The sequence below is a fragment of the Dipodomys merriami genome, unplaced genomic scaffold (assembly GCF_024711535.1).
Source record: "Dipodomys merriami isolate MVZ:Mamm:240054 unplaced genomic scaffold, mDipMer1.0.p SCAF_25, whole genome shotgun sequence".
Lineage (NCBI taxonomy): Eukaryota > Metazoa > Chordata > Mammalia > Rodentia > Heteromyidae > Dipodomys > Dipodomys merriami.
In genome coordinates, this window is record NW_027203937.1 from 3,901,931 (window position 1) to 3,924,536 (window position 22,606).

Below are 22,606 nucleotides of genomic sequence, written 5' to 3' on the forward strand. Positions count from 1 at the left end.
ATTATCCTTAGATTGGGCCTTCGGATGGTGTCTTCCAGGTGTTGGATAGACCTATCATATTTCTTGGACTTGTCTTGGATGGTTGTATGTTCTTTCTCTATAATATCTAGGCTGTCTTCAATCCCTGAGATTCGATCTTCTGCATGGTCTAACCTGCTGTCAAGACTCTCTACTTTGTTTTTTATCTCTTTTCCTTCTAATTGGTCAGCTTTGATGGCTTCAAGTTCTTTGTTGAAGCTCTGTTTTAGGTCTTGTATGAATTTCTTTACTTCCTTAATTTGGTGTTCAGTGTTTGTTCTCAAATCACTTAGTTGATTGGTTATGGTTTCTTTGGACTCCCATTCCTTCTGTTGGGTTCCATTCAGCATTCCCTTTGTGGTCTCCCTGACTTCCTTCAGCTCTTTGTTAATGGATTCCATGAATGCCTTTAGTGATCTTTGTGTATTCTCTACCTGGTCTCTTAATTCGTGAATTACTCTTTGATTAGTTTCCTCCCTTCTGTGGGATTCCTGCAGTTCTCTTTGAGTGTTCTCTGCCTGCTCACGCCATTCCTCCCTTTCTCTTTGAGTATTCTCAAGTTGTTCACGCAAATCCTGTATCAGTTTTTGAGAAGCTTCCTCACGCTTATGATATTCCTGTATAAACTTCTGGGATGCCTCCTCTCTCTCCCTATCACGCTCATACAGAGTCCTTTGTACATTGTCAAACTTCTCATTTATCATGTTTGCTATTAGTGTTTGTAGAGCTATTTGGGAACTCTCCTCTGGATTACTCTTTATCTGTTCTAATCCCTGATTATCAAGGTTGGGAATTGAGATACCCGAATTTGCCATTTTTCTTGTGTTTTTCCGGCTTACTGGGCCCATTTGAGATAAAGATTGCACCAGTTTTGTGCTAGAACACTATCTTAAGGCAACCATCAACCAAAGTTTGCATTTGTACAGTCAATAGTCTACAGATACAATCTAGTTCAACAGATACATCTATTCAACATCAAACGACTATATGTTAAAGGACTTCGAACCGCAGAAAAGAATTTGGAAAACCAGAAATTATTAGGATTAGGGAGAGATGTGGGTAAAAAATAGGAATAGATTGGTGTGGGGAGGCACAGGGAGAGTTAACTATGTCCTAATCACAGTGCAGGAAATGGGTTGGGTAGGATGCAAGTAGAGAGAGAGAGAAAAAGAAGAGACGGAAAGGGGAATAAAGAGAGACCAGAAAAAGAATAGAAACATAAAAATTAATGTTATTATAGAGGTTAAAAGACCGTCTATTTAGAGAGGAATGTGAATATGTTCAGAGAAGGGGAGGGACATAGAGGAGATGTGAAAAACTTTAAGGATGGGAAAGGGAGAAGAAAAGATCAGAAGTTCAGTAGAGCTAGATAAAAAACAAAAAGATAATTAAGAAAGAAAGAAAAAGAGAAAGAAGACAAGAAAAGAAAGGAAAACTCTCATTCACGTACTCCTAAAATAAAAATTATAAGATGAGAAAAAAAAAAGTTACTGGAAAACAATTATTTTTTCAGAAGAGGCAAAAATTAAAGATTAATAAAAGTTTTAGAAGGGAAAAAAATTTATTTATATATATATATATATATATATATATATATATGGTAACAAAAAACAAAAAACAAGCAAAAAAAAAGAAAAGAAGAAGAAGAAGAAAAAAAAAAAAGTCTTTTGATTTTTTTTTTTTTGGGGGGGGGAGGAGTGGGAAGAATCCTGTATCTCCCTTTTGTCTGCAACCAGTCTCTTGTTGGAGTCTCTGGTCAGCTTGAGGTCCTGTGGCTTGATTGGTTTCTTAAGTCGGTTGGTTGGAAGAGGCAGAAAGATGCTCTGCTTTACCCAAGATTTGAGATCCCCCTCCCAGGTTAGTTTTCTGGGAGGGTGGTCTGCTTTGAGAGTCACAAAAGAGGGGGATGTGGTGATGAGGCTAGGTTCTGGGTAGAGTTGAGGCCTTTCAACAAACAGTAGCTTTTCCCTGGGGCTATTTTGTGATAAAGCTCACAGCGCCCAGCCTGGAGCCATTCTCAGGGTTTCTGTTTTTCAATTGATTGTGGTGGCTGCTAGAGGGAGGGGCAGCCTCTGGCTCTGGTTACCCAGTGAGGCAAGGCACTCCGATGGCTGGCGCCTGAGCTGGGTGACTTTTCCCTGGATGGAGCTGAGTCTGGCAGGTCACTTCGCCGTTAAGTTCTTGTGACCTGCTAAATGACTCATTTTATTCCAAGGCCTGAGCTGGAGCTAGCAGCTCCTCCGAGCTTTGTCGGTATCCAAGATGGAGATCACCGGTGCTGGGGGGGGAGGGGTGGCTTTCCCTCCTCTGCTCCCTGAGGAGTGAGGACGTCGGGCTTGTACTCACGCCGAGTCTTGGATCCTGGGTCGTCTCTGGTCTGCAAACAGCAGGATGAAGATGTCCGCTCCTTGTCGGTTCTTGTTGGTGTTGAGTAGAATCCGCTCGTCTGCTGCGTCTGGCTCCTTCGTCCCCGACTCTCTGTGTCTCAGGTATGACTCCGCGGCGGTGGCCGCCGCCGCGACCCCGCCGCCGGAGCGGCAGCTGATGCGTTTCCTTGGCTTCCCCTCTCTTGTCTAACTCTCTGTCCTATGATGGCACACTTGGTGTGATTCTCTGGCTTAGGACTGTTCACTGGAACTCTAAAACTACTTTCTATGCGAGAGCTTGTTCAGATTCCAGCTTCTCCTCCGCCATCTTCCCGGAACTCCGGTATTATTTTCTTTAAGAGGTGTCACTTCATCAAGCAGTATATGAATACAATGCATCTTGATCTGTCATCCCCTTTCCCCCTTTGACCCACCCCTTCTTTTACATGTCTCAATTTTGTGGTATATACCATGAATTCTTGACTCATTTTCCCCTCCCCGCTTCATTGTCTACCCCTTTTCCATTGGCCCCAGCCCTTCCCCTTGCATGTGCCCATTTCTTGGTGCTAATTTTGTTGGGCTTTGACTTAGTCTTTCTAAAAAATTATACTATTTAAGCTCTCCATCGCATCTGTTTTAATTCATTTAATTCATTTGTAACTGCTTGTATATCACCCAGGGTGTTTACGTAACAGATTTATAGGCACATTCTATCTGCCTCTGATGAGAGAAACTGTGCAATCTTTGTTTTTCTGGGTCTGGCTTACCTCACTTAATGTAAATCTTTCCAAGTCTTTCCATTTCCTTATGAATGGTTCTATATCGTTCTTTGTAATGGATGGTAAAATGCACATATATATATATTATATATATATATATATGTTCATATATATACATATACACAAATATGTCATATTTTTTTAATCCATTTGTCCATTGGTTATGGTGAATAGTGCTGTAACGAACATGATTGTACTGGTGGTTTTGCTGTAGATTTGTTTGTGTTCTGTTAGATAGATGCCCAGCAATGGGATTGCTAGATCACAGCATAGTTCTATGTTTAGTGTTTTGAGAAACCTCCATACTGCTTTCCAGAGTGGTTGAACAGTGTGTAAAGGAGTTCCCTGTTGGCCTTATCCTCACCAGCATTTGTTATTGTTTCTTTTCTTTATAATGGCCATTCTTACAGGGATAAGGTAAAATCACAGTGTTATTTTGATTTGCATTTCCTTTGTGGCCAGAGATGTTGAGCATCTCTTTCTGTGTCTATTGGCCATTTTTATTTCTTCTTCTGAGAAAACTCTCTTTAAGTCCTTAGTCCATTTATTAATGAGGTGGTTTTTTTCTTTGAGGGCTTAATTTTTTGAGCTCTAAGTATATTCTGGATACTAGACCCTTGTCTAGTAAAAAATCTTCTTCCATTCTGTGGCCTTTCTTTTAGCTTGGTAGCTGTATTCTTTGCTGTGCAGAAACTTTTGGGGTTGATTCAGTCCCACTTACCAAGTCTTTCTTTGGTTTGTTGTGTTTCTAGATCTTTTTTTAAGAAGTTTTGATCTGTGCCCAGAAGCTCTAGAGTTTCTCCTAAGCCTCCCTGTAGTTTTTTTTTTTTTTTTAGTCTTTAACTATTTGTAGAAAGAAATTGCTGTTTAACAAATCAGTTTCTGAATACAATGCATCTTGATCAGTGCCCTTTCAACATTTTCTCCTGTCCTTCCCTTTCCCACCTCTTCCCTCATTCTTCTTAATTTTGTAAGACATACATTGAATTATTGACAACATTCTTCCCTCTTCATTCCTCTACCTTTTTCCCCTTAACCTTGCCTCCCCCTAGTACCCACTTCCACTTCCTGGTATTTATTTTGTTGAACTTTGATTTTGCCTTTCTAAGCATTATACTTTTTGAACTTGCCCTTAAATCTGCCATATTTCAGTTAATACATTTGTGAACACTTGTATGCCACCCAACAAATTTACTTAAAAGTTTGTAATCTAAGTCTAACTTCTACATATAAGGAAAAACATGCATCATTTGTTTCCCTGGGCCTGACTTACTTCACTTCACATAATTTTTCCAGGTCTTTCTATTTCTTTACCTACAGTACAAAATCATTCTTTGAAATGGATGGGTAAAATATCATTGTGTATTTTTACCACATTTTCATGATCTTTTCATCCATTGAGGGGAAGTCACAGAATTCTTGAAAAAGTTTCTTTTCATTTTACCTTAATTTATGCCTCTCCTCCATCACATGACCTCCAACTTGTCAATAATTACTCACAAATTAACCACCTATATTAATCTGAAGATCTCAGTGAAACATTTAAAGAAAATCCTTATTTATCATTATACCTCCATTTCCAACCTTCAGGAAATTAAGTCATAGCACTTTCAGTTTATCCAGCCAGGGATTTATATAATCTTTTAACATCTCATTTCAAAACTGTATCAGGATTTACAAAGCATTTGTGGTCCCTGTCATTTAACATGGGGCCAAGGATCTCCCTGGGAGGCTTCTTCAGGAGAAATTGATAATGTGATTCAAGGAAAAAGAACTTGAAACCAATGGGGAGCTTATGAGAATTAGTAAATTATGTAGGTAGATTATTTTCTTTTAGTACATTGACGTATTATTCAATTCTCACAGAATATAATGATTAATTACCTACAAAATCAGTGGTTCAAATTTTTTATTACTTAAGTAACGATGATGCATCACTAACCTTTTCATTTCAAGGCTGAAATTCTTAAGGCAGCACATTTTTCAATTAGGTAACTATATGGAATATTTTCATTGGAATTTAGGGGGGAAAATTCTGCCTCAGTCACTCTTTCCAATATGTCAGAGTGACAAGTAATGGTGGAGGGCAGAAAAAGGAGCTTTAATGGTTGTTGGCCATATTGGAAAGAACAGATAAATGGATTCAGTAAGTGCTGACATGAGCTGTAGGTACTGTAGAGAAGAATGAGGCAGGTACAAGAGGTCTGTGTCCTTATCAGTGTTAGTCCAGGTAGGGTATAGGTAATCATTATTTCAGTTCTAGTTCTTCAAGGTGGCTCTGGAGAGGTCTTTATTATTTGTGAAGGCAATCTTGTTCCCATGAAAGGATGGCTCCTACTTGAGGGTAATCTAATCATGGAGCCATCTGTCTATGAGGCTCTATCATTTTGGATTCCAAAGTGACTGTAGGTTTAGCCCAATGACTGGAGACTTTCAGGCACCTTTGGAGAGATCTAGGACAAGACATTCGACAGGCTAACAGTAACATACCTTTGCTACTCTTATCTTGGAGCCATCAGGCTTGAGCAGTAGTGAGATAGCTTAGATATCACTAGTTTTTGGAAAATATCTATGTGCGGAGTAAAGCAGGAGTCTTACCTGAAGCTTAAAGGCAGAGGAGACAGATGCAAAATGAATGCAGAGGTGCTAGGATTTTATCCTGATTTTCATTCCCTTGAGGGCCTGTATGAGTAGTGAGTAGTCAGTGCTTTTTAGGGAAGTCTGTTTCTGAGTGCCTGTTGCATGGCAACATCCTCTCATAACTTTGCCCCTTTTTCAAAAGAATCTTCCAGAGTAGTGCTCAAAGTGTATTCTAAGAGTTTTTTTGTGTTTGTTTTTTAAAATCAAAATTGGGTAAGTAAGCTTAACATTATCTCCTTATTAGATTCACTTAAGTGAATATCTAGTGTGTGTTCGTGAGATAGGAAGTTGAGGACTGCTAAAGGATCCTGGGAAGGAGCATGTGGGAGGGACAGAGGGTGAGGCAGAGAGATGCTGTTAGATTATCCAAAAGACTTAAGCCTCAGACTTTGCCACGTGTCATGTGCAGGATTTCTGAGGAACTTGCTGTGCTTAGACAATTGAATGTGTCCAAGAATGGCTAACTTTACAAAGAGCTGCTTTTCCTACTAAAGTACTAGAAAGTTTAAGATAAAGAGAGAGAGTCAAATGAAGGAGGAAATGCTGAAGCTACTAGATTTCCTGTAGCGTTTTTTTTATATAAATTAGCTCTGTTGTAAAAATTCAGTGATGTAATAGAAGCCTAATGTAAGGTTTATGGAGTCTAAAACTGCTTGAATCACATCTCTCTTGAGTCTGGAATTTTTTCCATAGTCTCTAAAGTCTATGAGTCCAGCTGGCCCTGGTGACTCATGTCTGTAATCCTAGATACTCAGGAAGCTGAAATCTGAGTATCATGTTTGAAGGGAGCCCTGACAAGAAAGTCCATGACAACTAGACTTAACAGACATTTACCGAACATTTCACCCAGCAGCATGAGAATACACGTTCTTCTCAGCAGCACATGGAACGTTTTCTAAAATAGACCACATTCTAGGCCACAGAGCAAACTTGTCTAAATTCAGAAACATTGAAGTTATACCTTGCATTCTCTCTGACCACAAGGGAATAAAATTAGAACTCAACACCAAAAGCCACCAAAGAAAGTCCGGTATCACATGGAGGCTGAACAATACACTGCTGAATCAAGAGTGGGTCATGGGGGGCTGGGAAGTTGGCTCAGTGGTAGAGCGCTTGCCTTGCATGCCTGAGGCCCTGGGTTCGATTCCTCAGCACCACATAAGCAAGAAGAAAAAAGCCAGAAGTGGCGCTGTGGCTCAAGTGGTAGAGCACTGGCCTTGAGCTGAAGAGCTGAGGGACAGTGCTCAGGCCCAGAGTTCAGGCCCCACAACCGGACCAAAAAAAAAAAAAAAAAAAAAGAGTGGGTCATGGAAGAGATTAGAAAGGAAATTCAAATGTTCATGCTATTCAACAAAAATGAACACACAAATTACCAGCTCCTCTGGGACACAGCAAAGGCAGTACTCAGAGGCAAGTTTATAGCTCTGAGCTCCTACATCAACAAATTGGAGAGATCGGAAACTAGCAATTTAATGACACAGCTAAACCTCCTTGAAAAAGAGCAGCAAGATAAACCCCAATCCAGTAGACGGAAAGAAATAATCAAAATTAAATCAGAGTTAAATGAATTAGAATCCAAAAAAACTATAGAAAGAATCAACAAAACAAAGAGTTGGTTCTTTGAAAAACTTAACAAAATTGACAGACCCTTAGCAAATCTTATCAGAAAAAGAAGAGAACACACCCAAATTAATAAACTCAGAGATGAGAATGGAAACATCACCACGGAAACAACCAAGATTCAGAACGTTATAAGGGAATACTTCTCAAAACTTTATGCTAATAAGTTTGAGAACTTGACAGAAATGGACCTCTTCCTAGCAAATATTGACATGCCAAAACTAAACCAAGATGAGTTAAACTATCTTAACAGGCCCATATGAAGCATTGAAATAGAAACAGCAATAAGAGACCTCCCAGCTAAGAAAAGTCCAGGACCAGATGGTTTTACAGCGGAATTTTACAAGGCCTTCAAAGCAGAGCTCACACCAATTCTCCTCCAACTCTTCAACGAAATTGAAAGAGAAAGCTCACTACCGAACACATTCTATGAAGCCATCATAACCCTCATCCCAAAACCGGGCAGGGACTCATCAAAGAAAGAGAACTATAGACCCATTTCTTTGATGAACATTGATGCAAAACTTCTCAACAAAATTTTGGCCCATCGACTTCAACAATTCATCCAAAAAATCATACACCACGATCAAACAGGATTCATTTCAGGGATGCAAAGCTGGTTCAATATACGCAAATCAATTAATATTATTCATCACATCAACAGGAGCAAGAACAAGAACCACATGGTTATCTCAATAGACGCAGAAAAAGCATTTGACAAGATCCAACACCCCTTTATGATGAAGGTTTTGGAAAAATTAGGAATCCATGGAACATTCCTCAATACAATAAAGGCTGTATATGACAAACCTACAGCCAGCATTATACTCAATGGCGAAAAACTAAAGCCATTTCCTCTTAACTCAGGAACAAGACAAGGATGCCCACTCTCTCCACTTTTCTTCAATCTAGTATTAGAATGCCTAGCTACAGCAATAAGACAAGATGCAGACATAAAGGGGATCCAAATAGGGAAAGAAGAAATAAAACTCTCCCTCTTTGCAGATGACATGATCTTGTATTTAAAGAATCCCATAGACTCCACTCCCAAATTACTCAAGCTGATTCAAAACTTTGGCAAAGTAGCAGGTTATAAAATTAACCCACAAAAATCAATGGCTTTTCTGTATGCCAACAATGAGAAAAGTGTGGCTGAAATTAGGAAAGCAACTCCATTTGTAATAGCCCCACAAAAAATAAAATACCTAGGAATTAACTTAACCAAAGAAGTGAAGGACCTCTATGATGAAAACTTTAAAATCTTGAAAAAGGAAATCAACACAGAACTTAAAAAATGGCAAAACCTCCCATGCTCCTGGATTGGCAAGATTAACATCGTGAAAATGGCAATACTTCCCAAGGCTATCTACAAATTCAACGCGATACCTATCAAAATTCCACCCTCATTCTTCAAGGAAATAGAAGAGGCAATCCAAAAATTCATATGGAACAATAAAAGACCCCGAATAGCAAAAACACTCCTCAACGGAAAGAACACTGCTGGAGGAATATCAATACCAAATTTCAAACTCTACTATAAAGCCATAGTAATCAAAACAGCTTGGCATTGGCATAAGAACAGACCTCAGGACCAATGGAATAGAATTGAAAACCCAGAAATGAACCTACAGACCTATAGCCATCTAATCTTCGATAAGGAAGCTAAAACAATAGAATGGAAGAAAGACAGCCTCTTCAGTAAATGGTGCTGGCAAAATTGGTTAACTACATGTAGAAAACTAAAGCTAGATCCTTATATATCACCCTGCACCAGAATCAACTCCAAATGGATCAAAGACCTTGAACTCAAAGTAGACACTCTGAAAACATTACAGGATGGAATAGGAGAAACCCTAGGTCTCCTTGGCTCAGGCCGAAATTTTCTGAATAGAGACCCGGAAACACAACAAATCAAAGAAAGGTTGGACAAATGGGATTGCATAAGGTTGCAGAGCTTCTGCAGGGCAAATGACATAGCTAGCAAGATCAATAGAAAGCCCACCGATTGGGAGAAGATCTTTACTAGCCATACAATGGACAAGGGTCTCATATCTAAAATATACTTGGAACTCAAAAAATTAAACCACCCAACAACAAATCCTCAAAGAAACAACTGCCCAATAAATAAGTGGGCGAAAGACTTAAAGAGAAGCTTCTCTGAAGAAGAAAGAAGGATGGCCAATAGACACATGAAGAAATGTTCAACATCCCTAGCCATAAAAGAAATGCAAATCAAAACAACATTGAGATATCACCTCACTCCAGTTAGAACAGCAAAAATCAAGAACTCTAACAACAACAGATGCTGGAGGGGATGTGGACAGAAAGGAACCTTACTTCATTGTTGGTGGGAATGTAAACTTGTTCAACCACTTTGGAAAGCAGTATGGAGGTTCCTCAAAAGACTTCACATAGATCTCCCCTATGATCCAGCAATGGCACTTTTGGGCATTTACCCAAATGTATACAAACAAGACCACACTAAAGCTACCAGCACAACTATGTTTATTGCAGCATTATTTACCATAGCTAAGATATGGAACCAACCCAGATGCCCCTCAGTAGATGAATGGATCAAGAAAATCTGGTATATATACACAATGGAATTCTATACCTCCATCAGAAAGAATGACATTTCCCCATTTGTTAGGAAATGGAAAGGCTTGGAAAAAATTATATTAAGTGAAGTAAGCCAGGCCCAAAGAAACATAGGTCCCATGGTTTCCCTTATTTGCAATATCTAGTATAGGTATGAGTCAAGCGGAAAAGGTCAGATAATGTGATGTTAGGAAAACGAACCCTTAAATATGTATTTTAATGTTTTCGTTTCTTTCATGCATGTGTTTCTAACGCATTTAGAAGATTATTTCTTTGTTGCTTTGTATGTCCCTCCCCCACAGTGTAACCCCCCGCTTTCACTTTATTTGATGTCAGTATAACATGTGGAAGAGATGGGGACAAACAAGTCGTTTAAGGATTCAGGTGGACCTGTTGCAACAATGAGAATTACAAAATGTCATGTCAAAGCAAGCTTTACAATGTTGGTGTGGGGGTGGGAGGGTGGTATGATTGGGTGGAGGGGAGGGGGGAAGCTGGAAGGGAGGTGAAGGGTAAACAAAGGAGGAGGCTGCAATGCTTGGTAAGAAATGTATGCATTATCCTGCCAATGTAATTGTAACCCCTCTGTACAGTATGTTCTCAAATAAAATAAAATTAAATTAAAAAAAAAGAAAGTCCATGACACTCTTATGCACGCACGCATGCACGAATCTATACCCAAAACATTAATGTATAATATTTTTAAAATATTTAATTTCTACTTTGGTGTCCCTCCATTTTCTATTTCTTCACTTGAATATTACTAAACTTTGACTCTTTCTATTGATACTGATTTTATTTTTCTTTTTAGTCTGTGAGTATTGGTGGTGAAATATTCTACCTTAAAGGGTGGTAGAAAGATGAAAGTTAATATTTAAATGCCTGTATTGTACCAGATTACCACTTATGTAGATTACCACAACATTTTTATATAGAATTTATGGTAGTGGTAGTTATCATGAGCTGCCATTTATTCAGGACTTGGAGACAGGAACTTGTTAGCCAGTATTACATCATCAACATCAACATCAACATCACACTGAATATGTACAACTACCCTTTGAAGTAAGTATGATTGTGCCCATTTTAATAGAAATAAAATTCTTTGCTGAATGGCACCCAGCTAGAAAGTGAGAAGCCATTTCTAGCAAGTTGCTTATGACTGAGATACAGGCTTTGAATTATATTAAGTTCCTGTGTCTAATGATATTCATTGAAACACATTTATACTGATGATAGAATATTGACAACTGAGATAAATGTTCTAAAATAAAAGATTGAATATATAACCAATTGTAGTGTGTTTACTATTTAGTGTATTAAAGAATCATGTAGATTATTTGATGATAGGAAGAGTTCACACAATCAAATTTGATACATTGTATAATGACACCTTGAAATGTAAGTGCTCTTTGGTATGAATCTAGATCCTAGTTAGATTTGTTATTTAATTCAGGAAAAGGAGGGGTTAGAAAACAATCCTCAAAGGATAGACTACATGTTGATGTTACATATATGTTTCCATCCTAGGCCCAAACCTGCACCATTGACTGCTGAAATACAAGAGAAGGTTTCACATTTGCCTGAATCTTGGGACTGGAGAAATGTTCATGGTGTCAATTTTGTTAGCCCTGTTCGAAACCAAGGTAAAGAAAAAAAGGAAAAGGGGAAAAAAAAGTCACAAATTTTTATTAACATACTCAGAGCTATTTACATATTTGTTACACATTCAAGACTCTGGAATGGTTTAAAGGGTATAGATACAAGATAGATCTACTTTAGGAAAGATGTACAGAAAAGAAAGAAATGAAAAGTATGTGGCCTCTGGGTTCTTACTCCTGTTTGCATTCAGGATGGATTTTCTAGTGGGAAGCATTGCTTCAGTGTTCTTCTCAATAAGCGTTCCAAGTAGCTAAAAATAGCCAAATGATAAGTCAAATTTATTTCCTCTACTTTTTTCTTGATTTTTTTCTTAGAACTGCCTTAGTTGTATCCCAAAGATTCTGATAATTTATGTTTTCATTTGTATCTAGGAAATTTTAAATTTCAGATATAATCTCTTTAATGATGTACATTGATAATTTAAAACCATATTATTATTCAATTATGTAGTTTCTATAATCTCTTTTTCTACTGAATTTTCATATTCTAAAAACCATATAACATAGAAATTATTTTACTTTTTTTTGCAACTTGCTTTAGTATGTTTTTTTTTTTTTTGAGAAATAGCCACAGTCCACTAGGAATATGTATTCTGTAGCTCTTGGATGGAAGTTTTGGTAGATGGCTATTAAATTCATTCTATGGTGCTATCTATCTATCTATCTATCTATCCATCTATCTATCTATCTATCTATCTATCTATCTATCTATCTGCAATACTAGGGTTTGAACAGAGGGCTCTGAGCTTCCTCTGCTTGCTGTTTTGTGCAGGGGACAAAGTCTAGAAGATTCTCCCTTGAACTTCAGTCTTATGGATCTTCTATTCCCAGAGTCATACTGAAGAAGCTTTTAACCTGCCGTTATACTCTGGAACTCAAATCATTAGATTTTTATTCTAGTAAATTCCTAAAGCAGTATAAGGACCTTTTAATCTACTTTATATAAGATATCTGAGGAAGTGGCGCTGTGGCTCAAGTAATAGAGCACTCACCTTCAGCTGAAGAGCTCAGGGACAGTGCCCAGGCCCAGAGTTCAAGCTTCATGACCCCCACCTCCCCCCCAAAAAAGAGATATCTGATGGTAGGTACTAAGTCAGCTTTCATGAAGTACTTTGAAATTCCTTGGGGCAAGGAATGTAAGGTTTATTTCTGCTCTCTTCTCCCCCAAAATGACTGACAGTTGATATGTGGTAATAATTTTGGGGAAAGAAATTAGTGTTTCAAAAGCCTAATTCTTGGACATTGGCTATTCTTGTCTCCAATACTCTGTATTCTTTGAAAGCTATAAATTCAATTTGTATAGATAAATGGCAATTTCAAAGCAGAAAGCTCTGATTAAGTGTTTTTTTTCCTCTTACTACTATGTGTTTGTGTGTGTGTGTGTGTGTGTGTGTGTGTGTGTGTGTGTGTGTGTGTGTCTCTACTATAGATTAGAAAGAAACTTGGAAATTTCTGCTAACTTTAAAAGTTAGCACCAGTGGTCTTATAGAACCAAGATCTCCAGAATTACAACTCTTATGTGATTTTACCACTTTTCTGTGTTCAGACAGAAAATTGAGTTTTAAGAGGAAAAAAATATTGGGAAGACAAATGAGGTTGTACGTTTGCATGTAAGAACAGCAAGAATCTTGGTTTGAATCCAATAAGAAGAGGAAAGTCTGTGGGACTCTTATCTCTGTTTAATCACCAAAAAGCTGATGTTGAACTATGGTTCAGATGTTAGCTTTGAGCACAAAAGTTCAGACTCAGAGCCCAGGCTCTGAGTTGTTAAAGCCCCCAGACTTGCATAGAAAAACAAACAAAACAAAAATCCCAGCTTTTATGAATAAGCCTTTCTGCTAGATTTACTTTGAGAAAGAAGAGAAACTATGAAACTGAGTAAAATAGACTTTCTTATTCTCTTGCTATGAGGTCTTTTACTTATTCTCTTCAAGAGAAAGGAAGAATGTCTCTCTGGGGTCACATTAATTAGGAAATATAGTCTTTTCTTGTTGCTTAAAGTCTAGTTTTAAATGATATTTATTAGGACAGAAAGGCAAGGATCTTAAAATGTTGTCTCCACCCAGTCCATCTTACAAACTAAAATGAAAATGCCAGCAGTCACACAACTAATGAATGGCAGAACCAGAGAACAGGGAAGAAGAGAATCCTGATTTTATTCCAGAAATGTGTTCTTTATGTTATCTTTTTGAGATTGTGGAAATTTGATTATAGAACTCTAGATAGACCAGATTCACTTCTTATTTTTTCGTTTTGTTTTAAAGTAGGATCGTACTAGGTCCTTAGGTTCTACATTCTCCTGTAGCTAAGTTAGTAAAGATTGTTTCCTTGGAAGTTGTTTTATGTTCTGAGTATAAATAATGTATCTACGTGTTCATCCTTGGCTCATTCTTCCTACCAACCTTCATTAAGTCTCTGTACTGTTCCAGGTACCAGGATAAAGAAAATGTGTGACTTACTTTGAGGACACTGATGATAATACTGTGAACAGTGTTTAGAGTATTAGATATTGACCAGTGTCCTAGCTTTTCTTTGCTGATAGAAAAGGAAAAACACCCCGGTAATATTTTGAAATTACAAAACTTTGGAGCACTTTCTCTGTCAAGAAGATAGTTACTAAATTATCAACTTCAGATTTACTAAAGAGACTTAACTTTATGCACGAGTTACTTAAATTATATAATTTGACTGTTCATGAATCTTATTTTATACTTGTAATAAGGTTGTGCTTACCATTCCAATAGTTTATAAAATAATGTATTAATAAATTGAGTGGCATAGTAATTGTGAATTTATCTTGGCTTTGAAAAATGTGTATCTCAGCATGATGAAAGAGGGTGTCTGATAATAGAGATAATGTGTATTTCCTTCTAAAACTGTAGCAAGGAAATTCTAGTTTTGTTACATATCTCTTAGTGTTTTCTGATTTTTTTAAAAAATATTTTTACCCACACAATTTAGAGAAAAACATGGAAGAATAAAATAGTTCATATAAACTATAATACAACATATTTTTTTCTTTTCTTCAAATGGCAACTGCACTCCTAAAAGATGCTTCTTAAGGAAATGTCTTTGGTCCTTGGAAGAGCATTCAGGAATTAAGGTGGTTCTCTTTTCTCTTCTCCCTTTTTCATTTAGCTGTTATCATCTTCCTCTGACTCACATCTTCCTGTTACCTACCTTAAATACCATATTTATTTGTTATACTCAGTCATTCCTCTTTCCTGGGCATTATTGTGTTTTGTCTCCTCTACTCAGGTTAAGTTCAACAGGGTAGATGCACCGACTGTGCTTTGGAAGATACTTCTTGTCTTATTCTGCTTAGGCTGCTGCTGTATCAAAATGTAACACCCTGGGGAACTCATAAGTGACAGGAATTTATTTGTCATTGCTCCAAATACATTGGTTAGAAAGTCCAAGATCAAGACGGCACCAGGTTCATTTTCTGGTCATGCCCCTCTTAGTTCTCAGACTGGTTCTTTTTACTATAACCCCACACAGTAGAATAGATAGGATACTGATTTGGAGTCTTTTTTTTTTTTTTTTTCAATCATGGTACCTGAACTCTGGGCCTGGGCGCTGTCCCTCAGCTCTTTAGTTCAAGGCTAGCACTCTATCACTTGAGCTATAGCACCACTTCTGGCTTTTTCTGCTTATGTAGTGCTGAGAGGCAAGTACTCTACCAACCACCTTCCCAGCTCTGGAGTTTTTTAAATAAGTGCACTAATCGCATTCATGGTGACTCTACCCTTATGTTTTGTTAACTCCCAAAAGCCATTCACACCAGCTCATGCCTCCATTTTGGCGGTTGGGCTTTAAATGTGAATTTGGAGGCTAGGAGGGATGACTCCATTAGAAGTAATTAGAATGCAGTGTATAGTTTTCTTTTGTTCTGATGGCTTAGAATATTGTAGAGATGAATAGTTCAACAGAATTTCAGATGCGGTATCTTTAGAAACAACAATTCAGATGTGTTAGACACTACAATAATAATGTATCACATTCAACCAGGTTTTGCATTATTCATGACATATCACATGCCTGTTGGATTATATAATATATAGATATGGATATATTTATTCTTTTTTATGTACAGGATCTTGTGGAAGCTGCTACTCTTTTGCCTCCATGGGTATGCTTGAAGCAAGAATTCGTATATTAACCAATAATTCTCAGACTCCAGTCTTGAGTCCCCAGGAGGTTGTATCTTGTAGCCAGTATGCTCAAGGTAAGTGTTATTTCAGGCTTTATCTACTGTGAATAATCTTAGCTGTTGTTGGCAAAGGCACAAAGATGGCATAGTAGAAGCAGAACATCTGTAGTCAGAAAACCTCATGACATGCGGCCCCCCCTACTCATTAATGGGTGACTCTTGTGGCATTTCCTCCATCCACCAGCAGAGTGGATAGTTCCCTATGCACTGAACACTATCATTTACACACTTTACCTAACAGTGTGCCCAATACTGAGAAAGAGTAACCATTGCTACTCACAGGAGGACACAAGCACAAAGAAATGGGATAATATTATGAAGGTCACATGGCTTTTCTATTCATTGATATTTCAGTTCCAACTATGGTCTCATTCCAAAACTTAACTCCTGTTAAACTGTACTAATTCTGTTTTGTTTCTGAGAGAGTTTTAGCATTTGGCACTCAGAACAGGCCCTGTGTCATATATGTTGGAAGCCCAACTACAACAGATTCAGTCAGGCAAATCACAGAATTCAAACAGAGCTACAACTGTTTTGTTACTGGAGAGTTAAAATGATTATAAGCAGAAGCATAGTGATGAATAGGTATTGGGTTACAGAAATATCTCAGAGCCTGAGGACTGTAGGAGAAGAAGGGAGTACATTTTGGCATAAAATTGACATGGAAAACTTGCCTGAGAAACAGCCAGGGTTTTCTCTGGCTCTTTGACAGTGACAATATTGATTTTGTGCTTTTGTATTACATAATTAATTTAACCCCTGAGGAATGTAGTTGACCAGACACACTTAACAAATAAGAGAGATACAGATAAGTTAAATTCTCTTTTTTTAAAAAATTTGTGTCTGTGTCTGTGTCTATGTGTGTTTGTGTGTGTCTGTGTCTGTGTCTCAGTCATGGGGTCTGAACTCTGGGCCTGGGTGCTATCCCTCAGCTCTTCAGCTCAAGGACAGCGCTCTACCACTTGAGCCACAGCACCACTTCCAGTTTTCTGAGTGGTTTATTGGAGATAAGAGTCTCACAGACTTTATTGCCTGGGCTGGCTTTGAACTGTGATCCTCAAATCTCAGCCTCCTGAGTAGCTAGGATTACAGGCATGAGTCACCAGTGCCCAGCTAGATAAGTTAAATTCTTAACACTGCTTTGTTTGTCTGATTTTTGAATTTTTGTGGTTTGAACTAAAGCATCTCATTTGTTATGCCAGTGCTCAATCGATTACTTGATTACTGTTTTTTTTCTGGTTGTTTTTGAGATGGGACTCACTTACCATTAGAGTGCTCATCAGAGCCACAACTACCCTAGATTAGTCCTTCCATCACTGGGATGACAAGTGTGCCCCACTGTGTCCAGCTTCCCTTCACAAAAGTGAATCTCATAGACTTTTCCACCTGGGCTAGCCAAGAATTGTGATCCTCCTAATTATAGCCTTCTAGATAGCTAGGAATGACAGCATCACTGTGCCCATTGGTATTCTGCCTAGGCTGTCATCATACTGTGATTTTTCCATTGTAAGCCTCCTAAATAGCTAGGATTTCAGCACCCAGACCTCACACAGCTTTTGATTTAAACCTTCTAAGGCTTCAAAGATCCTGGCTTAACAACTGTGCCATAGTTTATCTTTGTATTAGGTGCTAAGTAAATATGTCAGACAAGATGATAGTAGAGGATAGTTAGCTAGGGAACAAACAGATAAGAGAGTAAAGTGACAGTTAAAGTAAGAATAATTCCAGGACTGGCATATAAAAAATAATGGAAACAGATGACTAGGTGCTGGTGGTTCACTCCTGTAATGCTAGCTACTCAGGAGGCTGAGATCGAAGGATCGTGTTTTCAAAGTGAATCTGGACAGATAAATCTGAGACTTTTATCTCCAGATAACCAGAAAAATGCCAGAAGCAGAGGTATGTCTCAAGTAGGAGAGCACCAGCCTTGAGATGAAAAAGCTAAGGAAGAGAGCAAAGCCCTGAGTTGAAGCCACTGTGGTGGCATAAAAAATAAATTAATGACTCAAAAAAAACTTTTGCTGTAGGTTTTTTAAATTTTTTAAAATATTTTTATTGTAAAGATACTGTACAAAGGGGTTATAGTTACATGAGTAAGGTACTGAGTACACTTCCTATCCAACATTGTTACCTCCTCCTTTGTTTTCCCCCTACTATCCCTTCCTTCTCCACCTCTCAAACTTCTTCCACCCCACTCCCAAAGCTGTAAAGTTCATTTTCAAAATAGTGTCTTGTACATATCATTGTTACAGTGGGTTAACCTATATCCTTATTTCAGCATTTTGTTATTTCCCTTCCCCTCCCCTAAATAGAAAAATGTATATACAAGATGCAGGGTACCAGAATCAATACAGTGAAAATAGGGGTTATACCATGGGGGAAAACATGCAAAAGAACCAAAAATATCACACAGTACATTAAAAACACCAGTAAGAAAGATAAAACCTCTTGTGTACCTATCTTGGGGTTCATTTGGCTTACCATCATCTTATATGGTCATATGTGCATAGCTTTTGGCCTTTTCTGCTTGTCCTGGACATATACTAGTTATTGCAGATAAGTGAAACCATGGATCTATGTTTCTTTGGGCCTGGATTCACTTAAAATAATTTTTTCCAGGTCTTTCCATTTCCTACCAAATGAAGTGATGTCATTCTTTCTGATGGAGGCATAGAATTCCATTATGAATATCACATTTTCTTGATCCATTCATCTACTGAGGGGCATCTGGGTTGGTTCCATTCTTAGCTATAGTGAATAATGCTGTGATAAACATAATTGTGCTGGTAGCTTTAGTATGGCCTTGTTTGTGATCGTTTGGGTAAATGTCCAACAGTGGGATTGCTGGGTCATAGGGGAGCACTATGTGGAGTCTTTTGAGGAACCTCCATACTGCTTTCCAGAGTGGTTGAACAAGTTTATACTCTTACCAACAATGCAGTAGGGTTTCCTTTTGGCCATATCCCCTCCAGCGTCTGTTGTTAGTAGAGTTCTTGATTATAGCCATTCTAAATTGGTGAGGTGGATCTCAATGTTGTTTTGATTTGCGTTTCTTTTATGGCTAGAGAAGTTGAGCATTTCTTCATGTGTCTTTTGGCCATTCTTATTTCTTCTTCAGAGAAGTCTCTTTAAGTCTTTAGTCCACTTATGAATTGGACAGTTGTCACTTTAAGGGTTTGTTGTTGAGGGATTTAATTTTTGGGGTTCTAAATATATTTTAGATATGAGGCCCAAATCTTCAACCCATCCGTGGGCTTTCTATTGATCTTGCTAGCTGTGTCCTTTGCCATGCAGAAGCTCTGCAGTTTCATGCAATCCCATTTGTCCAACCTTTCTTTGATTTTTTTGTATTTCTGGGTCTTTATTAAGAAAATTTCAGCCTGTGCCAAGGAGCCCTAGAGCTTCTCCTATTCCTTCCTGTAATGTGTCTGCTTTTATTTTGAGGTCTTTGATCTATTTGGAGTTGATTCAAGTGCAGGGTGATATAGAAGGATCTAGCTTTAGTTTTCTACAGTTGTTTAACCAATTTTGCCAGCACCATTTACTGAAGAGGCTGTCTTTCTTTCATTCTTTTCTTTAAGCTTCCTTATCGAAGGTTAGGTAGCTATAGGTCTGTGGGTTCCTTTCTGGGTCTTCAGTTCTATTCCATGGTCCTCAGGTTTGTTCTTGTGCCAGTATCAAGCTGTTTTGATTACTATGGCTTTGTAGTAGTTTGAAATTTGGTATTGATATTCCTCCAGCACTGTTCTTTCTCTTAAGGCTTGTTTTTGCTATTCAGGGTCTTTTATTGTTCCATATGAATTTTTGGATTGCTGCTTCTATTTCACTGTTGAAGAATGAGGTTGGGATATTGATAGGTATCACATTGAATTTGTAGATAGCCTTTGGCAGTATTGCCATTTTCACGATGTTATTCTTCCCAATCCAGGAGCATGGGAGGTTTTTCCACTTCCTTAGTTCTGCATTAATTTCTCTTTTCAGGTTTTTAAAGTTTTCATCATAGAGGTCCTTCACTTCTTTATTTAAGTTAACTCTTAGGTATTTTATTTTTTGTGGGGCTATTACAAAAGGAATTGCTTTCCTGATTTCAGCTGTGATCTTCTCAGTATTGGCATTCAGAAAAGCTATTGATTTTTGAGGGTTAATTTTATACTCTGCTACTTTGCCAAACTTTCTGATCAGCTCAGGTAACTTGGGAGTGGAGTCCATGGTGTTCTTGAAATACAAGATAATGTCATCTGCAAAGAGGGAGAGTTTTACTCCATCTTTTCATATTTAGATCCCCTTTATGTTTGTATCTTGTCTTATTGCTCTAGCTAGGCATTCTATTACTAAATTGAAGAGAACTGGAGAGAGTGGACATCCTTGTCTCGTTCCTGAGTTTAGAGGAAATGGCTTTAGCTTTTCAGCATTAAGTGTAATCCTGGGTGTAGGTTTGTCATACACAGCCTTTATTATATTGAGAAATGTTCCATGGACTTCCTAGTTTTTCCAGAGCTTTCATCTTAAAGGGATGTTGGACCTTGTGAAATGCTTTTCCTGCATCTGTTGAATTAATCATGTGGTTCTTATCCATATTCTTGTTGATGTGATTAATTATATTGACTGGTTTGCATCTATTGAACCAGCTTTGCATCCCTGAAATGAATCCTGTTTGATAATGGCGTATGATTTCTTTGATGAGTTGTTGAGGTCAATTGGCCAAAATTTTCTTGAGAAGTTTTGCATTGATGTTCATCAAAGAAATGGATCTATAGTTCTCTTTCTTGGATGAGTCCCTGCCTGAATTTGGGATGAGAGTTACGATGGCTTCATAGAAAGAGTTTTATAGTGAACTTTCGCTTTCAATTTCATTGAAGAGTTGGAGAGGAGTATTGTAGAATTCTGCTGTAAATCCATCCTGCCTTGGGCTTTTCTTGGGTGGGAGGTCTCTTATTGCTGTTTCTATTTCAATGCTTGATATAGGTTAAGTTGGTTTAAATAATTTTGGTTTAGTTTGGGCATGTCAATATTTTCTAGAAATTCATCCATTTCTTCCAGATTCTCAAACTTATTACCATAAAGGTTTGAGAAGTATTCCCTTAAAATGTTCTGAATCTTGGTTGTTTCTGTGGTGATGTTTTCATTCTCACTTCTGAATTTGTTTATTTGGGTGTGTTCTCTTCTTTTTCTGATAAGATTTGCTAAGGGTCTGTCAAGTTTGCTAATTTTTTCAAAAAACTCTTTGTTTTGTTGATTCTATGTTTTTTTTGGACTCTAATACATTTAATTCTGATTTAATTATTTGTTTCCATATCTTGGATTGGAATTTAGCTTGTTGCTCTGTTACAAGGAGCTTCAGGTGCCTCGTTAAATTCTTGGTTTCACATCTCTCCAATTTGTTGATGTAGGTTCCTACATCAACATCTATAAACATCTAAGCTATAAACTTGCCTCTGTGTACTGCTTTTGCAGTTGGTAATTTGAGGAGTTGGTAATTTGTGTGTTGTGTTTTGTTAAATATCATGAACATTTGAATTTCCTTTCTAATCTCTTCCATGACCCACTGCTGGTTCAACAATTTGTTGTTCAGCCTCAATGAGGTACAGAATTTTCTTTGGTGGCTTTTGGTGTTGAATTCTAATTTTGTTCCCTTGTAGTCTGAGGAGAATGCAGGGCATAACTTCAGTCTTTCTGAATCTGGACAAATTTGCTTTGTGACCTAAAATGTGGTCTATTTTCGAGAATGTTCCATGTGCTGCTGAGAACATGTATTCTGATTGAAATATTCAGTTGATGTCTTTTTTTTTTTTTTTTTTTTGGGTCCGGTCATGGGGCCTGAACTCTGGGCCTGGGCGCTGTCCCTCAGCTCTTCAGCTCAAGGCTAGTGCTCTACCACTTGAGCCACAGCACCACTTCCGGCTTTTTTCTTTTTTTTTATGTGGTGCTGAGGAATTGAACCCAGGGCCTCAGGCATGCAAGGCAAGAGCTCTACCACTGAGCCACCTTCCCAGCCCATCAGTTGATGTCTTTTAAGTCTAGTTGATCTATGCAATTGTTTAGATCTGACATTCCTTGGTTGATTTTTTTTTTTTTGGTCAGGTTGATTTATCCAGCAGAGATAGTGGTGTGTTAAAGTCCCCAACAATTAATGTCTTTGGATCTATGTGACATTTTAGGGAAAGTATTATTTCCTGGATAAATTTGGGTGCTTCGTTATTTGGTGAATAGATATTTAAAATTGTAATATCCTCTGTAAGGAAAGATCCCTTAATTTGTATGTAATGACCTTTTTTTAAAATCTCTTCTCACTAATTTTAATTTGAAGTTTATTTTATATTAGGATTGCAACTCCTGGCTATTTTTGGGGGCCATTTGCTTGGTAGATTTTATTCCAGCCTTTCACTTTCAGAATATGTTTGTTTTTGTGGGCAAAGTGTGACTCCTCAAGGCAGCAGATAGAAGGATCTTGCTTTTTAATCCAACTAGACAATCTATGTTGCTTAATTGGAGAGTCAAATCCATAATATTGAGAGTTAGGATTGAGAGGTGTTTGGCAGTTCCTTCCATGTTATCCCTTTCTTGGGGGCTGTGCCAACTGGGTTCTTCCTATGATTTTTGGATTCTCTCTTTGGGGGATGTTTCTTGGCCTTTATGGTGTTCTTGGTGGTGTTCTATGTGTAAGACATCAAATATCTTTTGTATGGCTGGTTTGGTGGAGATACACTGTTT

General features: G+C 37.9%; 1 protein-coding gene across 3 annotated transcripts in view; it reads left to right on the forward strand.

The window, feature by feature from the left end:
- Ctsc (cathepsin C) overlaps positions 1-22,606 on the forward strand; it is a 65,437-nt gene that overhangs the window by 37,620 nt on the left and 5,211 nt on the right. For all 3 annotated transcript variants that reach the window (XM_070034812.1, XM_070034813.1, XM_070034814.1), the window contains exons 5-6: positions 11,552-11,667; positions 15,779-15,910. In XM_070034812.1, the coding sequence (XP_069890913.1) occupies positions 11,552-11,667; positions 15,779-15,910 (248 nt within the window). The remainder of the gene's footprint in view (positions 1-11,551; positions 11,668-15,778; positions 15,911-22,606) is intronic.